This window comes from Vulpes lagopus, chromosome 2, assembly GCF_018345385.1.
Source record: "Vulpes lagopus strain Blue_001 chromosome 2, ASM1834538v1, whole genome shotgun sequence".
Taxonomy (NCBI): Eukaryota; Metazoa; Chordata; class Mammalia; order Carnivora; family Canidae; genus Vulpes; species Vulpes lagopus.
This window is the reverse complement of record NC_054825.1, coordinates 94,914,312-94,937,127: the sequence shown is the minus strand read 5'-3', so window position 1 is coordinate 94,937,127 and position 22,816 is coordinate 94,914,312. Positions and strand designations below refer to the sequence as shown.

General features: G+C 34.5%; 1 protein-coding gene across 1 annotated transcript in view; it reads right to left on the bottom strand.

Moving 5' to 3' along the window:
• ADGB (androglobin) overlaps positions 1–22,816 on the bottom strand; it is a 165,745-nt gene that overhangs the window by 85,934 nt on the left and 56,995 nt on the right. Inside the window, 6 exon segments of the mRNA XM_041745067.1 lie at positions 725–854; positions 5,320–5,410; positions 8,325–8,499; positions 16,400–16,494; positions 18,021–18,161; positions 20,231–20,460. Coding sequence (XP_041601001.1) covers positions 725–854; positions 5,320–5,410; positions 8,325–8,499; positions 16,400–16,494; positions 18,021–18,161; positions 20,231–20,460 — 862 coding nt within the window.

Genomic DNA, 22,816 nt, shown 5'->3' with positions numbered 1-22,816 from the left:
AAAGAAACAAGAAACAATGAATGTAGTCATTCATTAACAGTGTGAAAGATTAAGAAAAAAGTAGGTTGGTTGTATATTAAATTCCTTCAACCAGTCAAATGAATAAACTATGACACACAACAAAAAGCAAATCTCGTAAACGATGTTAAGTAAAGGAAGCCTCAGAAGCATTAATATAAGGGTCCATTTAAATAAAATTATTTAACAATTAAACTAAGGTTATATTGTTTATAAATATAAACATAATTGGCAAAATTAGAAGAGTATGGACTTGATTAACACCAAACTCTGAATGGTAGTTAGGAGATACAATCTGGAAGAGACACAGGGGACTTCTGTAAGGAATAAATATGCCACTTTCTAATTTAAAAGTTTATTTTCATAGTTTTCTTTATTCTGTCCAGATGCGTATTATACAGTCTTTTGTGTATATTTCATAATTTAAGAAAAAATATTTTATAATTAAGAATTTTACTAATGGGGCACCTGGGTGGCTCAGTCTATAAAGCGTCTGCCTTCAGCTCAGATCATGATCCCGGGGTTCTGGAATCGAGCCCCATGTGGCTCTCTGCTCAGCAGGGAACCTGCTTCTCCCTCTCCCTCTGCCTCTCCCCCTGACTTGTGCTCTCTCTCTCTCTCTCTCTCAATCACTCTCAAATAAATAAATAAAATATTCTCTTAAAAAAATAAATAATTGGATCAATAATAAGAGTAACATAATTACCTGAGATACTGTTCTTGTCAAGTGGCTTAAGTCTGGCTGGCTAATGATGGTGGTTTCATCATTTTCAGTCAGGGATGATAAACCAAATCCTGAAGGCACACCTTTCTTAATAAAAGATTGTACAAAATGACTAATGGAAAAAAAAAAAAAAACTTCTGTTACCTTAATTTCTTATTTAAAGTTACTAATAAATAATTGCAGTTTTTTATAGAGGTATAATTGCCATATAACATTATATTAGTTTCAGGTGTACAACATGGTAATTGGATATTCGTATATATTGTAAGATGACACAAGTCTCGTTAACATCCATCATCACACATAGTTGTAGGGTTTTTTTCCTTGTGATGAGAACTCTTAAGATCTACTATCTTAGCAACTTTCAAACATACAATACAGCATTGTTAACTACAGGCATCATGCTGTACATTGGACCTCATGATTTATTTATTTTATAACTAGAAGTTTCTATCTTTTGACCCCACTTTGCACATTTCACCCACCCCCTTCCTCTGGCAACCATCAATCTGTTCTCTGTATCCTGGGTATTTGTTTTTGTTTTTGATTTTTTAGATTCCACATATAAGTGAGATCACATGGTAATCATCTTTCTCTGTCTCACTTATTTTACCTAGCAGGATGCCCTCAAAGTTCATGCATGTTATCACAAATGGCAAGACTTCCTTCTTTTTTATGGCTGAATGATAATGCATTGTATATCCAGTAGCAGCAATTGTGTCAACAGTGGAAAACTCTGATTTTTTTTTCATTTAATCATCTCCTCCTTTTACATCCAACAACAAATTTCTATTTCATGTTAAAAACATGGACTTGGGGAGATCCCTGGGTGACTCAGCAGTTTGGCGCCTGCCTTTGGCCCAGGGCACAATTCTGGGGTCCTGGGATCGAGTCCCTTGTCAGGCTCCCTGCATGGAGCCTGCTTCTCCCTCTGCCTGTGTCTCTGCCTCTCTCTCTCTCTCTCTCTCTCTCTCATAAATAAATAAATAAATCTTAAAAAAAAAAACATGGACTTGCTTTCTACACTACTGAAGAAATATCTCTGTCAGTCAACGCACTGGTGTAAAAATTTTCTGGAATATGCTTTTAAAACTATGGTGGTCATTTTTAAATGTTGGCGATCAGATTTGACATTTGGACTTGACTTAATTCAACATCTGAGTAATGTATCTGTGAAATGAGGCTCAGAGTCAGAAATTTAATTGTGAGTCTTGAGCACTTTTTAACTGTGACCTTCATACTAGCTACTGAAGTGCACAGTATTTCCTTTCAAGTTAATTGCTTGATATGACCTTTTGAATTGCCATTGTCATACCTAAAAGTTTATAGGCACAATAAAAAGACATTTGTTATAGTAAATACGTTTTAGGTTAAGTATTTTTCAAAGATAAAATTAAGTTTCATGTATACAGACTTCCTAAACTTTCTCTTTTTTTTCCCCTTCTAGTGTTCATAGTTCTCAATTCACCTCAAGCTAAGTATCTCTGGTTTACCTGAAACTGCCACTAGAGGGTAGCACAAACATATTTGTGAGCTCGGATTCCCTTTAGGCCAGGAGCCAGGAAGGGGCAGATTTGGCATGTTGCTACAGAGGCAGTGTTCCAGGGAAAAGCACTTGTGATACAGTCACTCCCAAAGACTTGCCAAAAAAAAAGAGCTTGCACTCATGTTGACCTGAGAACTCTGATTGCACAGCAAAGCAGGATAAGGGACCTTTCTTTTGTGTAGGATGAAATGTCATTCACATATTTTTGTTTTTGGCTCTGCCAGATTGAATAAATAAGCTAGGAAATTCATAACAGATTCAAATTGTAACTAAATTAGTTGAATCCAATCAGGTGTTAAAGTCTATAACCTACATCTGGATTGTAGACTTCCATTCACCTTGACCGGATAATAAAGCTGAAATGAGGCCTAAGGAAATCAAGGAAGGGAATAACTCAGGGAATTCGGACTATGAAACCAATCCATTTGTGATGCCTACTGGCACAGAAATTCTAGAAGTCTGGGTATGGCATTTTGGATCATGAGAAAATCTGTCCTGGTGGTCTGCAGCTCTGGTTCTCAAAATCCACAAAATCTCTGATTAGTATGCAATCTCAATCAGTTGCAAGATAATAATTAAAAATCAGTTGGAATGGAAAAATCATTTAGGGACAATTGGGTGGCTCAGAGCAAATTAGGCTTTCAATGTATAGCATGTTTAATTTTAGCTTCGTGATTAAATTACAAGGTACAAGAAAATTTTGGTTTGTAAAAACTAATAACATACATAAGAAAAACTAAGGTTCTCAAAATACTTATGTTTGATTATTTAAACTTCTATAAGGATTTAAATACTAGGCAAGATTTTATTTGCTATGATTTTTGGCATTTAAAGTACTTAAGGAGATAACAAAATAGTGTTGTAGTAAATGCCATTTAAAATGTTTAAATTTGGCAAAACTAAATTTATTTAAAATTTTAATGGAAATTTTAGTAGCTCTAGGTATAAAATAAGATTTTATGAAAAATTCAAACAGAAGTTTGAGGAAAAGTAGATCTACAAATTAGTAACAGTAACAAATTTTGGAAGTCAAAGTAGCAGCAAACTGTCTTTTTGATTGATAAAGCTGTCCCTCAAAACTTGACGTTGCTAACTGCCAGCCATCTGGTCACAAGGTTGCCTAGAGGTCCCTCCTAACCCACTTCTCAGCAGTCACTTGTTGGTGCATAGAACTGATAGGAGCCTTGAAGGCAAACGATTTGAAGAATCTCTAATATTTTCAACTTAGAGTTCATAAAATGTAACTTAACTGGTTGTGATGTCAAGAGGATCTAAAAGTAAAACAATACAATGAACTGTTCTCAATTTTGACTGCTTTTTTTCATCAGTTGACATTCCTGTCATGGATCTCAACACCTTCAAGGAAGGCTAACCCATAGCTAATGGTCACTCTCATCTAAGCCCTTCAAAATGTGTCATAAAATTTTACTTAAGTTTAAAAGACATTCAAAAAAAGGACCAAAACGTAAATGTAAAACTAGCTGAAAAATCTCAAAGTAAGCATGGCCATGTCACCATTATTCAGATCATGGATGCTAATGTGTCAGCACCCCCTTGTCCTACCTTGTGTGTCCCAAGCATGGACAGTCCTCCTCACCACAATCACCATCATGACTTCCAATACCATGGATTGCTTTTTATTCTTTGCATAGTGTCTTTTAGTAGAATAATTAAAAGCAACCGTGTACTTTTCACACCAGACTTCTGGGGTCTCATATGTGTGTGTGTGACATTCATGCATGTTAGTTTGTAAGACAGAACTCCTTTCACTTTATACCTACAGACCACTGTACCGTATCTGTCTTCGGTTTTACTCTGTGTCTAGTTGCAGTTTTCTTTGTACTTAAATTGCTTGATTTCAGAACTGCCTGAATCTTGACCTGATTTTTTTTTGGGGGGGGGGGGGAATATTTTCCCATTATATTTTAGTTTGTGATTATTCCCCCATCTCTCCGTCCTTTATTTCTGAGATTCACTTGCTAGTATGTTGGTCTTTTTCAACTTGTCCCATTTGTTTTCACTGCATTTTTACTCATTTATTGATTTATGTTTGGTCTCATCCTTCAGTCTGGATATTGTTTCTGATCTATTTTTCCATTTTGCTAGTTGTCTTTTTTGCTGTATCTAGTGTCTGATGAAACACATCCGCTGAATTCTTATTTTCAGTTATTATTGTATTCTGTGAACTCTTGAATTCCTAGAATCCCTATTCGATTTTTTAAAAACCATTTACATATTTACATATTTACATATTATTATTAATTTTTATGTATTACAGTGTTATTGATGTACAGTTAACAGTATAAATTCACAGTATAAATTTAGTAATCTTTGACACATGTATATGCCCATGTATTAGTTGCCTATGGCTGTGTAACAAATTACCATAACTTTAGTGGTAATAATCATATCCTCCACTGATGTCACTCACTCTTTCTTTTCATTATTGCTACTTGCAGACTTCTGTTCGCTTCTCTGAACTCATTAGAAATTTTAAATCCAAGATAACAGTCTTGCTTTCTATCTCTTTTGTCATAGTCAAACATTCGTATATTTGGATTACTTCTCCTCCACTTCCTCCTTTTACTTCTTGATTATCCTTGTTGTTCTATTTAAGTTGTTTTTCTCCCCTAAGAGTAACACACTTCGTCTCCCTGGTTTCTATGGCAATCATCTGCTCTTATAATTTCAGTATCAATTAATAACCAAAAGTATTTGTTAGTGCTAATGTTTATATAAAACAAAAGACTTTACTGTTCTAAAACAGTAGTCAAAGCTGTAGAGCCAGGCATAGTTAAGCTTTATTTTAATGTATTCAGAATTTATCTTAGCTATTTATTACTGTGAAAAAGAATCTAAGAATACTGTTTTCCTATAATCATTGCAGTGATACAAGCTTTAGTCTACATGTGACCAAGGCATAAATTTTTATGCCACAATTTTTATGCCATAAATTTTTAACCACACAATTCACAAAATACTTCATTTGTCAGCAAGATGTATTTGTGGGAAAGAATGTTAACATACTTACGTTTCTGTTGGAATTGTAAATGGAGTCATCCTATAATTCAAAAATGGACTTGAAATTTCAAGAAATTGTTCAGGCTTCTTTATTATTAGTTCTAAAAGAAACAAGTGGTATGATGTTCTTTTGTTTTTTAATCTTCCAAGGTTAAACACATAACTTAACATCTATTGTAGTGCTGATTAGATTAGCTATTTATCCTGAAAATTTCAAAAGAAGTAACTAGGACTATACTAGGATAAATAGTTTGGTTTTTTTTTTTAATTGAAAGGCCATATAGATCCTGACGATACTAGATTTTTAAAGTCTGCTTCTCGGTTGCTTTCCAGACTCATGATGTGAAACAATGAAGTCTCAAGGGAGAAGTTATCTATGTCTCCTTGCTGGACATTTACTGCTACTTCTTTAAAAGTTTTTCATTAAAATCTGCACTCTTTGAGTTAAATTCTGCAACACAATTGCTGAAACATGAAGAAGAAATGCAGACTATTACCTGGAGATGGTAGTAAAAGAACAGAAAAATATAACAAAGTAGAGGTTAGAGGTAGAAAAGAAAGCAATGAATCAAGAAAGGATCCACTCCTAAAGGAGTGAGTACTCTGTGGATCCTTCTAAAGGAGTCTGAAATTGATCGAGGAGGAAGAAATTCTCCATGGATATGGCACAGAGCCCAAGCACTCACATAGAGATGATTGTTTTAACAAAAGTTCCTCCAACAGTAGGAAGGATAACTATTGGGAGAGAAAAAAGTGAAGCTTTGACACAAATACATACTTTTCTCTGCTTTTTCCACAGTAACCTCTAAAATAATCTCTTTTTCTCTCTCTCTCTCTCTCTTTTCCCCTCCCTGTTAATTGTCCTGCTAATTCCTGTTAATTTTCACCTTAAATATTAAGCCAAATAGAAAGAAAAAAGTTAATTACAGGGTGAGCCTGCAGGTGGTACACCACAGTATGGAATCCCACCAATTTCAGGTTTTCTAACCCAGCTTAAACTAGAGCCATCAAAAAAAAAAAAAAAAAAAAAAAAGAAAGAAAGAAAGAAAGAAACTAAACACCAAAAAACAAACAAAAAAACAACTAGAGCCATCACTTACCTAGGATTACACTACAATGGGTAGTGAAATCAGCAAAGGCCTGTATGTTCAATATTTTTCCCCTTCATTCGACTATTATTTGATGCTCTGAATGAACAACCATTTTAAGTATGGCTCTACACATTGAATTAAAATACAGCATTTAAAAGCAAAAGATTTCCTTTCCAGCATCATGTGAATGCTGATCGTTGGTTCAGAAAGACAGAACAGGAAAGACAATAGAAGGAAGGGAGGGAAGAATAAAAACTGGACAGTTCCTATAAAGCAGCATTTGGCACCAACAGCTTACTACAGAAGCTCAGAAGATATAAAGAAATGAAATAATCAAGCAGGAGAGAGATGCAGATAGGCTAATTAAAAAAAATTAATTGACCATTTCTTCTTTCCATCCAAATCAGATATTTCTTTAATCTTTGTTCTTTTCTGGCAAAGATCTAACATGTTGTGCTAGAAAACCTTTACTACCAGCTGGACTGGTTGTATCATGTATGTAGAAAACAAATGTAAGGAAAATTACATGGTTAACAGTTGTAATTTGTATTTTAAAAACATGTAAATTATGGTTGGAAGAAGGAGGCAGGGACCAGGTAAATATTCCCATCTCTGTGGCCATTGCTGTTTTAGGATCCTGATTACCACTGAGACTTACGTATCACATTGTGACAAAGACAAGGTTCTCAGGTCACCATGGATGACTTGATTCAGTAGCAGGAGCTGCAGCAAGCACCATCCAGAGGGGGATAAGCCTTGCTGCATGGGACCAAATGCTTAAAGCATACTTAGAAGCTTCACAGCAATGCCATCAGTAAATCGGCACTACGTATGTTCATTGTGGCTTTGCCTTCATTGTTCATTCAGGTAACAGGCCCATGAACACAAGCCTCTAATGCAATAACCCCTAGAACTACTGTGGCTGGATGAATATGATTAGAAAACAATGAGCAATCAACAAAGACAAAGGGAGATAATTCAAAAGCAAGCAAACACAAAGGACTTTAAAAAAACATTTTTGAACAAAGACAATTTAAGTTTTTTGGAATGAGAAATATATATATATATACCCGCACGCACGCAAGCATATATCTCCATAAGGCCTAAATTAGCCTCAGAAACACTGCAGATGTTGTCTGAACAAAAATCGTGTGTTATTCTGCTGGGCCATAATTTTTAAAGTATTGGGTTTTTTTTTTTTTCTTTTAATCCTGTCTCCTCAGATTCATACATCTGTGTTAATTTTTTTTATTATTAATGCCCTCACTCATTTCTTTTGCCATTCAAACTTGGTGCTCATGAAAAAATGGAGTTAAGACTGGAGACTTGGAGAGAAAGAACAGTGAAGGAGTGAAGGATGAGATGAAGATTGTGAGGAAGTTAGAAGTGAACTAAGAATAAGAGCCAGGCAGGCACAGTCTTCCACCCCACCCTCAGCCCAAGGGAACTTCTGTATTTCTGGCACAACAGCCATTCATGGTGGCTTATGACAAATCACACAGGAGCCAGTCCAGGGTGGAAGTTCCATTCTTATATTCTAAGTAAAGATCAGTTTCTATTCTAAATATAAATCAGTTACTTTAAAGACTATGTGCCACAGGGCACTCTAGAGTGATTTCACTTAGATATACTATTTAAATCTTTTTTTCTATTATTTACTACAAACCATTTTCTATCACAATGACAATGATACCCTCAACCAAAGAATGGTCAGTTTAGATGTAAACCAAACTGCTTAGCTTCTGAAATATGGAGAATTCTTCCTATAAAGAAGTAAAATTTAGATGTAAAATTAAATGTAGACTTTAGGCATGCTGCTGGGGGGTTTGCCTTGATATACATCTCTCATCACAAATGAAACTATTAGGCCTTCATATAGAGAAATGCTCATTAGAAAGATTTTCAGACAACACACGAACCATACCTTGAGCTTCATCTGTTATCACAGTTTCCCTTTTTTGACGAAAGAGTTTCCAGGCAGGTACGGGAGGTGGTTTTGGAGGTGCTATGAGGGGGCAAGACCTGGTCCTGGTTACCAGCACAGGATGGCTACAGATGTGGGAAAGGCCATATTCTCTCAGCTTCTCTGCAGAATCAGCCTAAAGAGTGGAAGGCTCATTTAAAAGGACACATGCCATTGCCTTGTGAATTTAAATAAACCACTTCTTGTCATTATAAAAATATGGTTACCACAATAAAGTGGTAATAAAGGAAAAATAACCCATATTTCCACCTCCTACCATAAGCTCCATTACCATTTGTATTTTGCTTCCTGTTTTTATTTTCTTGAGGCCCCCATTTACTTATTTACAAAATGAGAGACTAGAACTAGAAGCCATTTTTCAGCTCTAAAAGTTTCAGATCCACTGAGATTTAAAAAAAAAATCTCAACATATCAGTTTTGGTCCAAAAATCAATCATTATTATTACTATAAGCTAAATCTTTGATAAAAGTGCTTAACATCTGAAGTTTTTGTTTCTTTGTTTAGTCACCAGCAGTTGCTATGTAATATTAAAGAAAAAAATCCAGGGACGCCTGGGCAGTTCAGTGGTTGGGCATTTGCCTTCGGCCCAGGGCGTGATCCTGCGGTCCTGGGATGGAGTCCCCCATTGGGCTCCTCACAGGGAGCCTACTTCTCCCTCTGCCTATGTCTCTGCCTCTCTCTGTGTGTCTTACATAAATAAATAAATAAATAAATAAATAAATAAATAAATAAATAAATAAATAAAATATTTAAAAAATAAAATAAAAATAAAGAAAGGAAAAAATCCAATGCATTTAGTAGGTCAGGTCAATGTGGCAATAAGTGGTTGTCTTGTCTGTAGCTTATGCCCTCACCGTCAAACAGAGGCTCTCCCACAGGAAATCCCCATGATCTCTCAGGACAATGGAACCAGTCAGAGAAGGGCAGAGGAGAGGCTGCCCTAAATCCTGCCAAATCAAGTAATTCTCCAGGAAGATGCTTCCCTTAGGCGACCCTTCAGATCTCCTGAAGTCACACTGTTTTGGGACAATTCAGAATCCTGTCTGAGGAGCACTTCAGTTACTAACTGCTGACTGAAATATGCCGTGAGAAATCAAGAAGTCTGTGAGAGTCAAAGTAATATATTCCATAGTCAAATGCTGACATTCACAGCCTAAATGCTGAAACATTTAAATTAAAACAAAATAACTACATTTAGATCAGATTTGCCAGTAACTATTTTTTCTTCCTAGTGATTTTGGATCATTGATTTCTGTGCAAATAGCAATGCTTGAAAATCTAAATTTATAAAAGTCATTTAAATTAGGACCAGAAACCCACTTATTAGCCTATTCTAAATTATTGCCTCTGCCAGAACATGTCTTGCTCTCATGACTTTTCTCTACAGCTCAATCTATACTTCCGGAAGGCGCCAAATAGGTGGGGGTGTCTGTTAGGTAAAACAGTTGTTTCTGAAAACAGGGATTAACTAATGATTGTAACAATTAATCAATAATTGGAAAGAACTAATCAGTGTACTGAGACCAGAAAGGCCACCAAAAAGTGTTATAAAATTGCAAAATAAAAAGGAAAGTGATTCAATGTTCAAGGAGTGGGGGAAGCCTAATTAAAAAGCAGAGGAAGGGGGCCCAGGTGGCTCAGTTGGTTAGGCATCTCCCTCTTGATCTCAGCTCAGGCTTTGATTTTAGGGATGTGAGTTCAAGCCTGTGTTGGGCTCCACACTGGGTTCAGAACCCACTTTTTAAAAAAAGCAGAGGAAATTGTTATGCCCTTTTAACCCCTTTGGTGGATGTTAGCGATTTCTTGAAAAAAATTGGAAACCTCTGGTATTATGCCTTATAATGACTTAAGAAATGTTTTCTCATAGATGTTCTAAAGTCTAAACAACTTTGACCCTGCCAAGTTGAAATCTCCCATCACTCAAAATGGAAATTTATGGGAGAATTTATTGATATTATTCAATAAGACAATGCCTCAATATAGTAACCAAAAAAGTACATTATAAAATTTATACTTCCTCTTCAAAATAGAAGCCATGACCAAAGTAATATTTATAAATTGAGTCATTTCCAGATGGTTTATTATTCATCAAATTTGGTCTACATATCTCAAATCTTTATTATAATTGCAACCAAATATATATAGATTCTTTACTCTTTTTGGATCCTCAGAGTATCAGAAAATAAAATGATTTCAAGCGTTTGAAAATGTAAGGTTTTGTGTCACATAACTAAGTATGATATTAACACCTACTGTATTGTTTGAATAATCCACATAAGTACTTGCTGGATTTAAGGTAAGTAAGCTGATTTCTCATTCATCATTTTATTTCGCCTACCCTAGGATACTTCTGAATGATGTAAACTAATGCTTTTAATAATAGTTGCAGTTTGATGTTGAGAAAAAAGGACCTCAAGTTTTCTTACATTAGAGTTGGGTCAAAGAGAGATTTAGAATAGTAAATTTCACTCAGGTGAAACCCTGAGTAGGCACTCAAGAAATATTTTTGAATGATTCAAGATAGACTTCTATTAGAAGTCTCCTTGCCCAGAAGAGCCTTTTACTCCTCTGCCCCATCCCAACTTATACATTCTCCTCCTCCTCCTCCTCCTCCTCCTCCTCCTCCTCCTCCTCCTCCTCCTTCTTCTTCTTCTTCTCCTTCTTTTCTTCTTCTTTTTAAAAATAAACTCTACTCCCAAGGTGGGGCTGGAACTCACAACTCTGAGATCAAAAGTCAAGTGCTCTATCAACTAGGCCAGCCAGACATGCCTCTAACAGTCTAAGAGTAGTAGTTTGAGCAAGTGAATGGCTTTCTTAGAACATGCAGATTGCTTATTTAAATAAAACTAAAACTTTTTAGAAGGTCCAAGAACAAGAAATGTAAGGTATTGACTTTATTTTACATATTGGCCTCATTGTCTTTGGGGCTATAATTTTTAGCAGTATATATTGCTAAATGTATAGCATTTAACAAAATTCCATTTGAATACAAATTTTTTCTGTTGATTTATCTTTAAAACATTGTATCTCTTGATATTCTGATTTGAGCAGGAGAACTAGATTAACCTAATAACTAATGTAAAAGGATTAGCAGGTAAACTAGGGAGAACATGAGGCTATAGCCAGCTCATTATAGCCTTGAAGTTCATTTATTTTTTTATGTTTCAGGTGTACAATATAGTAATTTGTACTATAGTCAAAGTAACATATTCCAGTATATTACTTGAATTACAGTAATTCATCCAGTGCTCATCACAATAAGTGTGCTTCTTAATCCCTATTGCCTATTTCACCCAAGAAACAGACTCTTAACTATAGAGAACAAACTGATGGTTACTAGATGGGGGTGGGTGGGGAGATGGGTGAAATAGTTTAATTGCTGTTACAGACTTTTGGCTAATTCCTGAACCTCTGGGTCTCATAAGCCATTTTCATGCCCCAGAGGAAGGATTTATAACACTCTGTATGTGCTGACTCCCTCCCACATCTCAAACTGCCTCTGAGACTTCTCCCCTTACTATTTGCTCAATTTCTAGTACTTTTCTGAACCCAGCAAGGTCTCCTTCACCTCCAGACTTTCCAATAAAAGTGCCCCTCTGCTTTGAGCATACTTTTTCCCATTTATTAAGCTAACTTCTAAGACCATCACTTAAACACTTCTTCCTTTGAGAAGACTTCCTTAGTCAACCATTAGAAAGATGTGTTGCTGCTACGTGTGCCATATCCATTTTTATACTTATTCATTCATTCATTTGGTTACTCATTCAACACACATTATTTGAACACTGTTTCTACCAGCCAAATACCTTGTATGATCTCTGTTATACCAATTTTCTAACTTTATTACTATTGTTGGCTTGTTTGTCTTCTTCATTAGACTCTGAGTTTTCTAAGGAGGGAGTTTTGTTAGTCTTGCTCATTACAAGCTCCTCAGAGTCTCAATCATTGTTTAGCACATAAAAGATAATGAATAAACATGTTGAATTAACAACAAACATAGGTGACCTTTTTTGTCTTTTAAATTCAAAACTAACTTTGTGTTTAAATATTAATTTCTAAGTAGGACAGCCAAGTGTTCAGAAGGATTATTTTGTGTGTTGTGTATGTGTGTATGATGTATTCATCCCATTCTCATATTTTGTAGTTTTAAAAAGTGTTTAAGTACTTCCCATGATGAGATCATGGCATTAACAAAGCACCGCTCAGGTCATTTTTAAATCCATGGTGTTAGAGCATTTGATCTTTGGAATATTTAAGACTGCAGCTAGGGCAGTGCCACATAAAACATTTTAAACAAAACTCAGGGCTGAGATAGACGACCAGCTCAAATCTTAATCAGAAATTTAAATTGGTGGGAGGCCAAGGAAGCACACTTGGTTTTAGTCAATGACTAAAGTTAATTAACTTTGAATTAAAATCAGAAAAACTGCCACTATCTCTAAATTCACAATGGCACATTATGCCTTGTCACCCTGACAATATTACCCCTGGTAAATGGCAGACTTTCATATGAAGAAATGGTTTCTATTAAAAAAGGACAAAGAAGGAAGAGGAAAGGGAGGAAGAGGCCTAGGAGGAGGGACTGAAGGAAGGAGGAGAGAGAGAGAAGGAGTGATAATGTTATGCTGCTTGGGCAGGTTATCTAGAAGAAAAATATACTGTAAAGTGCAATAAGCATCCAATTGGATCATTTACACTTCAACCAAATTTTCATTGAATTTTTAATACCCAGCTGTTTTTAACTAACCCACTGAACACTTATGTGTAATTATATTACTAGAAGAAGACTAGAGTCTTCTCATATTTTAAATGCACTGATTTCAAAGCATATGAAATTCTATAACTAAAGTGCTAGATGTCTAAGCGTCCCCAAAGGGTTAGGATTTGATAAGTTCCAAATGCAAAATTGTGTTTCTCTAAGTAGAGTGAAAAGTAAGTAATCTGGTGGGCTTTACCCTTTATAAGGGAAAGAGAAAAGTGTTTTTTATACCCAAAGTCTGGCTGAATACACCCAGGCAAAGTGAAAGAGGCTAACCTGCTTATATTAAAGCCTTGTCCTGAGGGGCCGGCATCTTATTTCACACACACAGATAGGTGCCTGCTGGAACACTCTCCCAGAACAGAGACCAGAGGAAGCCAGCTTTGCACTCTCTTTTTGCCCTGCTCCAGAACACCAGTATCTCCCGGAAGGAAGCTTTTTATAAGCCTCTAATGCCTGATCTTTGGAGCTGCCACCCAGGGAATGCCTCTTGACTGCCAAGAGTCCTAGGAAACTTGCATTCCTGGTCCTATGGGATTATAACAATTAGTGATACCCAGCAAGGAGCTCCTGTCTGGTGCCCTGATTTTGTGACTGCTGTCAGGGGACACCTCTGCCTCACCAGGCTCTGGCAGCCAGTGGAGCTTCCGCTTGTGGGTCCCATCAGACTGTAACCAATGGAGAGTCATTAACAGCTACCATCACTACCACCCCCAGGGCACAACAAGAGGCAACAGATACAGGAGTTCAGTCTTACTGTGGAGGAGGCCTATTAAGTAATCCTCATGGCTGTAGCCTGAGGGACAGATTTCTAATTAAACACACATCATGGGTCTGCCTGTGATCCTTTCCAGAGACCTCAGAGAGCAAGCATTATCTTTGTGCTTTCCCTCTATCACACTCCAGAATAGCAGGTCTTCTGGAGGGGAGATTTATACATGGCTGGTGCCCTGGTTTTATGTCTGGCACTCTGAATTTTGCAGCTGCAGCTCAGAGGAAGTCTTTTGATTGGCTCTGGTAGCAAGGGGGAGCTTGCATTTCTGGGTGCCACAGGACTGTGGCAATTGGTAAGACAGTCCTTGGCTGGCTGCCACTCCCAGCGTACTGCACAGATAGAAAATTGAGCCATATCCCCAGTCTTTTTATTAAGGAGGATTCTTGGCTTGTCCTGGAGGGGCAGTCTGAGGTGGACTTCAGGCTTGGCACACACTTAGTGAACTATGGAGATGCTCTCAAGAAACGCAAGCTGTGGACACTATCTTGGCACTCTACCTCTGACTTATTGCAGCTCACCAGGAGTTCAGAAAAGAGCTTTTTTACTATCTGGAACCCCAACTTTTTGTGTCTGCAATCAGGGGATACCACCAGATAGTCTGGACATTTGTATGCCCTAGAACAGTATATATTTGTAGTATATATTTGCATAATTTTAAAGCTGCTGCTTATAGATCTGGCTTCCAAACTGCCTGAATCCAAGTACTAAGATCCTCTCCTTAGAGATGCTGACAGGTCTTAGCACATCCTCACTGATGAGAAGCTATTAAAAAAATAATGGACTGCCTGGACAAGCACAAGATTTAAGAGACAATCAGAACCAAGATTGGGTTCATCAACTACATGGAGCCACTCCTTCAACCCTGGGAGAGATGGTTGTTTTGTCAACTAGACAGAAACTAACACAGAGAATTAAGCAAGATGAAGAACAGAGGAATATGTTTAAAAACACACACACACACACAGAGAACAAGATAAAAACTCAGAGGAAAACCTTATAAAAGGGAGCTAAGTAATCAGTTTGATAAAAAGTTCAAGGTAATGGTCATAAAAATGTTCACTGAACAGGGGATAAAAATGGATGAACACAGTGAAAACTTCAACAAGGAGTTGGAAACATAAGAAAGTACGCAAGAACAGTCAAAGAGCTGAAGAATACAGTACTGAAACTGAAAAATACTCTAGAAAAGTCCAATGGCAGACTAGATGAAACAGAAGAAAGGATCAACTAACACAGAGACAAGGCAGTGGAACTCACCCTATTAGAGCAGCAAAAAGAAAACAGAATGATGGGATGTTACTTAGCCATAAAAAGAATGAAGTCTTTCCATTTATGGCAACATGGATGGACCTCAAGGGCATTATGTAGAGTGAAATAAGTCAGACAAAGACAAATGCCATCTGATCTCTCAGATGTGAGAATCTAAGACAAAACAAGCCCACAAAAAAAAAAAAAAAAAAAAAAAAACAAGCCCACAGAAAGGGAACAGATTGGTAGGATTGTTAGAGGCAGATGGTGGGGGGTAGGAGAAATGGGTAAAAGAGGTATAAATTTACATATATATATATATATATATATATATATATATAAATAAAAATTCCCACAATTTTAAATTATGAGAAATCTATACATGCCATGCCAGTATGAAATATTATGTCAAATATTTAACATCATGGAAAAAAATTAATGATATAGTGTCAAATGAAAAAGCTGGCTTCCAAAATTTAATAAATTCCTAAATTTTAATTCCATTGTGTAAAAAAAGTACATACATATATACACAAAATATGTGCACAGAAGAAAAAAAATAAAAGGATAGGTGCCAAAATGTTAGCATTGCCTATGTCTAGGTATTTGTACTATGAATATTTTAATTTCAATGTCTTTGTGTACATTTTCTAAATTTTTTCTAAACTGTTATATTTATTAGAAAAATCAATTAACAATTTTTGTGTGTATTGTCTAAAGATACAGGAGATTATAAGAATAGTTTAACCAACTGTGGATCTGAGTTCACTTTTAAATCATCTCATGTTAAGAAAACATGATCTGATATGATCTGTTTATGGAAAGGTAATTTATTATCATTTAGGTACATTTACATGATTCTTACTGAAATATGTAACTCATATGCCTTTCTTTTGCTTAGAATGGAAAAAATGATACTAATACATGAGTCTACATTTTTTTAAATGAGGAACTTTTCGCGATCATTTAAGATAATTTTGAATGTTTTAGGTCCCTGTGTTCAAGTGTCTAATTTTTTAAAGATAAGTAGACTGAAATCCAGCAATAGAATTTTAGTTAAATTCTGATATACCTTCTACAACAAATAATCTCTCTCTCTCTCTCCCTTTGTCTCTCTCTCTCTCACACGCATGCGCGTGCGCACACACACACACACACACACACATACTCATATACATACACACACGAACCCCCCATAAATGGTACTGTGTTTCCCAGCCTTGAATGCTTACCATTTTTTCTAATGAAAATATTTTCTTTTCAAACAAATAGAGAGGAGTAAAGGTAGCATATACAACCATGTGAGGAGACTGTGTTGCTGAAGAACCTGTAAAAAAAAAAAACAAAACATATGTCATGGATATTCTAGCCAAATGGGTATATCAGTAAATCATTTCAGATTGTTTAATTCCTTAATGAACATATTTTTGCTGGTGAAAAATAGACTACATGTATTTAACAAATGTTAAATCTCACATATGCATCTGTTTTATAGAACATCTTAGTTTTTACCTTCATTATAATACCATCTAATTGCTTAAGAATTATTTATGTCACTATAAAAAAAAGTTATCACAAAAACTCTAGCTATCAGTCAATGTCACTTAAAATAATTTAAAATTGAAATATTTTAGCTTTCATAGATAAAAACTTATTTTGAATTTAAAGAAGTCCAGAACTTTCTATGTTATTTCCAGAAGAAAGAAAACATAAACAAAATAATCCTTCCATGAAGAAAGAAAACTAAGTAACTTAATTTCAATTGCCATATACATGTATATATACATATTTGGCCAGGAAGCTCCTACGTGTGAATGTATTTATTCCTTTCCAGTATAGTTAGCATACAGTGTTCTATTAGTTTCAGGTATATAATATGGATTATTTAATATTTAGTGCTTCTGAGTATCACTTACTTTTTCACATGTTTCTTAACAGACCTGAAATTCTTATATTTGATTCAGTATGCTTTTGTTCTTTAAAGATTCTGGCTAAAATGGATTAATTAATTTTCTTCTATTGTTTTTATTTTTAATTAAAAATTTGTTTAATCCCTTTACAAATCCAAGCACTAATATTGAACTATATTAGATATTTATTAAAGAATAATATTTTAGAGCTACAAAATATAAGTTAGATGCGAACCCAGGTTGTCTCTAGAATAGATTAAGATGTAAAATATACCAAACGTAGGAAAACATATTTTTACATTTAAAAATTAAACTTTGTATATTTTTCATGGAGCCTCAGACCTGAATCTAGGCTAATTTTATATATATACATATACATAATATATATATGTATATATACACACACATATATAGTATATTTATGTATATAGTTTATTTGGAGTAAGACATATACTAATATATATTTATATACACTAATATGTAATTCTACTCTTTATTTAGATAGTTTATATAATTACATATTAATATTTATGGATGTTATACTATATATCATATAATATCTATTGTATTTATGTAGTATGTTTTCTATATTATACTATAATAACAATATATAATATATTATTTGTGATACACTCACTAATACATAATATATACATTTACAAGTATATATCCTCCTCCCTGCAAACACTTCTGTGACTGTTGTACCATAAGAACTTGGACAACCCAGACTTCTGTTTCATATGTAAGACTTTGCCCCCATATGAATATCACCTTGAGAGTTTAACAATTATGGGCAAACTTGAGCAAGTTTATTTACGTATGCTAAAATAGGAAATACACTCTTGTGTCCCAAAGTTGCATTCCAATTTTATAAACTCCAAAGTTTCCCAACATTTTAGGAAACAGCTAAAATAGTTATTATTCTAGGATCCTGGAAGCTTACAATCTGACAGAGACTGCAGAGAGTACTGGACATCTGATGAGGGTCTTGAAGTGTGAAGTGACCATTTGAATTTTTCTTTTTCCTTTTCTTTTTCTCCATTTTTACTCTTCTTCTTCCCAATGTCTTTTGCATCTGCTTTTTCTAACATATTAAAAAAATCTATATGATAAATCTTTGAACTACGAACTTCAAGCTATATTATTTATTCAGTTATTATATTCAAAGAAGGCCAAAACAGTAGAGTTATTTAAATGAAAAACAATAGCCACAAATTTCCCAAAACACTACTCCCCTCTAATTAGAAACATCAAAATAAAGCAAGAGAAAACTTAGAAAATTGACAATGTACTGTCAAAGACATGAAGAATTGATTATTGACTACACATTTTTTGTTAAATGGAGATGGATATAATTGAATATTCATTATATTCATTTGAATATAATTTACATTATATATTAATATATAACTTTAGGCTAATTTTTCCATTTAGAATGAGGCTATTTTTCTCATTCCTCCTACTGCATCACTAGGTTTATATCTGCTGTTTTCTCCCATAAAATGATCTTTCCAAAATCCCTCATCTTCCTCAAGAAATCTCTTGTCTTTGCAAACATAGCTCAAAATTCTTTAGGGAATTCTTCTCTGATGACCTAGACTAAGTATGAACTCCCATAGTTTTCTGTATTTTCCTTCAAATCTCATGTCTTAGTATATGGTTATGGCTTTTAAAATTAAAATTAATGTTCCTCTCTCACACTAGATCATAAGCACCAGGAGATAAGTTCCACATCAGATTTTGTTCACCAGGTTATCGCTAATTCCTGGAACATTTATTGGTATTCAACCCAGCAAGTACTATATCTGAATGGATGGATGAACAGATGTTAATTTGTAATACATGAAAAAAGTCTTTTAAGTTCAAATTAATTTGAGATATGCTAGGTAAAACAAATTTAATCAGCCTTCTTGTTTTGCTTTCTTTCATAAACTAATGCACATTAGGTCATTTAAAGAAGAGCTTATGATAGGCAGATATCACTCATACACTTGATCTTGGTGAATTCTTGAGGAACATTTAGAGTAATAATTTCTGTGTTTCAAATGCTGGTAGGTAAGATCTTGATAAGGAAACATTGGGACAAAATATCAATATTTTCTAAAACAGATATTTGACAGGATGCCTGGGTGGCTCAGTGGTTAAGCGTCTGCCTTTGGCTCAGGGCTTGATACTGGAGTCCAGGGATCAAGTCCCACATCGGGCTCCCTACATGGAACCTGATTCTCCCTTTTCCTGTATCTCTGCCTCTCTCTGTGTCTCTCATGAATAAATAAATAAAATCTTAAAAAAAAGAAAACAGATATTTGAAAGATGATTATAGATGCTCTCAAGGTATATAAAAAAGCTGAGTATATTTAATTCTACTTTACTATAAAAACATTATAATTCATATGCATAGCTATGTGAAATACTTTAGAAAATATAAAATAATTATTCAATGTTTGTCACTACAAGATCCTACACTTTGTAAAATAACTTGAAGTTATTTTATTTCCAAATTTGAACTTCCACCTTACAATAAATAGTCAACAAATCATAATCCAATCTGTGTCTATTTCACATGTCCTTGGTAGGGAGAAAAAAAAGACAAAAAACAAGACAAATTTCCCCCTTTTCAGTTTTGCTCCATCCCACTCTACATATAACATAAGGAAGTGTGTTTGATGGAAATTAAAAGCTTAATGTCTCTTCCTATATTAATACTATACTACTTCAGTATCATCAAAATATATAGTTGCCCTTGATTTTTAAAGACAGCAAAATATGGAGTGCCTTGGTGACTCAGTGGGTTAAGTATCTGCCTTTGGCTAGGGTCATGATTCCAGAGCCCTGAGATCAAGCCCTATGGTGGGCTGCCTGCTCCCTGCCTCTCCCTCTGCCTGCTGTTCTCCTTACTTGTGCTATCTCTCTGTTAAATAAATAAATAAAATTGTTTTTTAAAAAAAGACAGTAAAATATTAATAACTAACATCTAGTAAATAGCATTACTAGTTCTAAAATCCTAGAAAGATAGGATCTTAATTATTTTCACAACACTTACTAAATGATAATCACAATATATAATCATTAAATTCAGCAATGATTACAGAGCATTTATATACTATATCCATATTAAACATATGAATTACATTGTAATATAAAATGTCTTACCCTTTGGAGCTTTGTCACTTTTCTCAGGTAACTTTAATGCTGTCGATGAACCTTCAGGTTTGAACTCTTTCCCATCCTTTACTTCTTTACCATCCTTCACTTCTTTCCCTGGTTCTTTTAATTTGCTATCTATCACAGTTATTTTGCTTTCAGAGTTGGACTCAACTGACAGCTTAAATTCAGGCAATATTTCTTTCAAGAGCTCCCATACTTTGTCCACATATCCTGGGCTTAGATAGAACACATCCACATTAACTTCCAAATTACATTTTTTAACACCACTATCGAACATCAAGAAATTATTGACAGAAAAATCAATTTTCTATTCCACGAGACTAATTTCAACAGTTACTTCAAATTTTAGTTAAAAACACCATTATACATTTATCTATTCAATAAGCTTTGATTGAATATCTACTGTATGCTGGGCCTTGCTGATGGAAAGAGACCAAACACAGAGCTCTGCTTCAAGATGGTGGTATAGGGTTCTTAGCTTAACAATTCCCATGGCACATGGAGTCTAGAGCTACATATGGAATAACTTTCTCCAACAAACAAACCTAAAACTAGCTGAGTAGCTTCTACATATCTGGAAATGAGAAAAAAAAACCCACACTGATGCAGCAAAAGCTTCCTGAAAAGGGAAGTTCATAGTGATAAATGCCTATATCGAGAAACATGAAATATCTCAAACAATTTAACACCTCAAGGACTAGGAAAGGAGAGCAAATAAAACCCAAAACTATCAGAAAGAAGTAAATAACAAAGATCAGAGTAGAAATCAATGAAGTGGAGCTGACAATACAATAGAAAAAAATCAATGAAACTTAGAACATTTCTAAGAAAACATTTGTTCTTTGAACAAATGAACAAAATTGATGAATCTTTAGCTAGACTCACTAAGAAAAACATAGAGAAAACTCAAAATCAGAAATGAAAGAGGAGACATTAAAACTAATACTGTAGAAATGCAAAGGATCACAATACAATCTATGAACAATTGTATGATGACAAATCAGACAGAAGAAACATAAATTAGAAACATACCATGATTGAATCATGAAGAAATAGAAAATCTGAACAGACCAATTACTAGCAAGGAGATTGACTCAGCAATAAAAACAATCCCAACAAACAATACTCCAGAATGATAGGGCTTCACTGGTGAATTCTACCAAACAATTAAAAGGTAATTAAACCAAACCTCAAATTTTTTGAAAAAAACTGAAGGAATACATTCTTCTACAAGGCCATCATCATTTTGATAACAAAACCAGAGAAGGACACCACAAGTAAAGGAAATTACTGACCAAAATCTCTAATGAACATAGATGCAAAAAGCTTCAACAAAATATTAGCAAATAGAATTCAACAATACATTAAAAGGATAATACACTATGAACAAAGGGGATTAATTCCAGGGATGCAAGTAAGTATGGTTCAACATTTGCAAATCTATGTGATACATCACATTAATAAAGTGAATGATTAAAAATCACAAAGTCATCTCAATAGATGGAGAAAAAACACTTGACAAAATTTAACATCCATTTATGATAAAAACTCTCAACAAAGTGGGTAGAGAACATACATCAACATAACAGTGGCTATATATGACAAGTCCATAGCAAGCATCATACTCAACTGTGAAAACCTGAAATCTTTTCCTCGATATCAGGAAAAAGACAAGGATGCCAACTCTCATCATTTTCATTCAGTAGTATTGCAGGTCTTAACCAAAGCAAGTAGACAAGAAAGAGAAATAAAAGATATTCCAAATCAAATAGGAAGAAAAAAAAATTGTCACTATTTGAAGAAAACCCAAAAGATGCCACCAAAAACTGTTAAACTAATAAATGAATTCAGTTAGGTTGCAGGATACAAAATCAATATACAAAAATCTGTTGCATTCTACACACTAAATGAATCATCAGAAACACAAATAAAGAAAAATATCACATTTATACTCGTAACAAAGGAATAAAATGCCCAGTAATAAATTTAACCCAAGAGGTGAAAGACTTGAACACTGAAAACTATAGGACATTAATAAAAGAAATTGAAGACAACACAAATAAATGGAAAGACATTCTGTGCTCATTTATTGGAAGAATTAATACTGTAAAAATATCCATACTTCCCAAAGCCATCTACAGGTTGAATGCAATCCCTACAAAATTCTAATGACATTTTTCACAGAAATAGGAAAAACAATCATAAGATTTGTATTGAACCACAAAAATCTCTTAATAGCCAAAGCTATTATGAGAAAAAACAAAGCTGGAGGCAACACTTCTTGATTTTAAACTATGTTAGGAATCTATAATGATCAAACAATATGCTATTGACATACAGACACTTAGATCAATGGAAAACAATAGAGAGGTAAGAAACCCACCCATATATAGTCAATCAACTTAAAACAACAGAGTCAAGGATACACAATGTGAAAAAGAGCCTTTTCAAGAAATGATGTTGAAGAAGAAAAGGACAGTCACATGCAAAAGATTGAAACTGGAACATTATCTGACACTATACACAAAAATCAGATCATAATGGATTAAAGACTTGAATGGATTAAAGCTC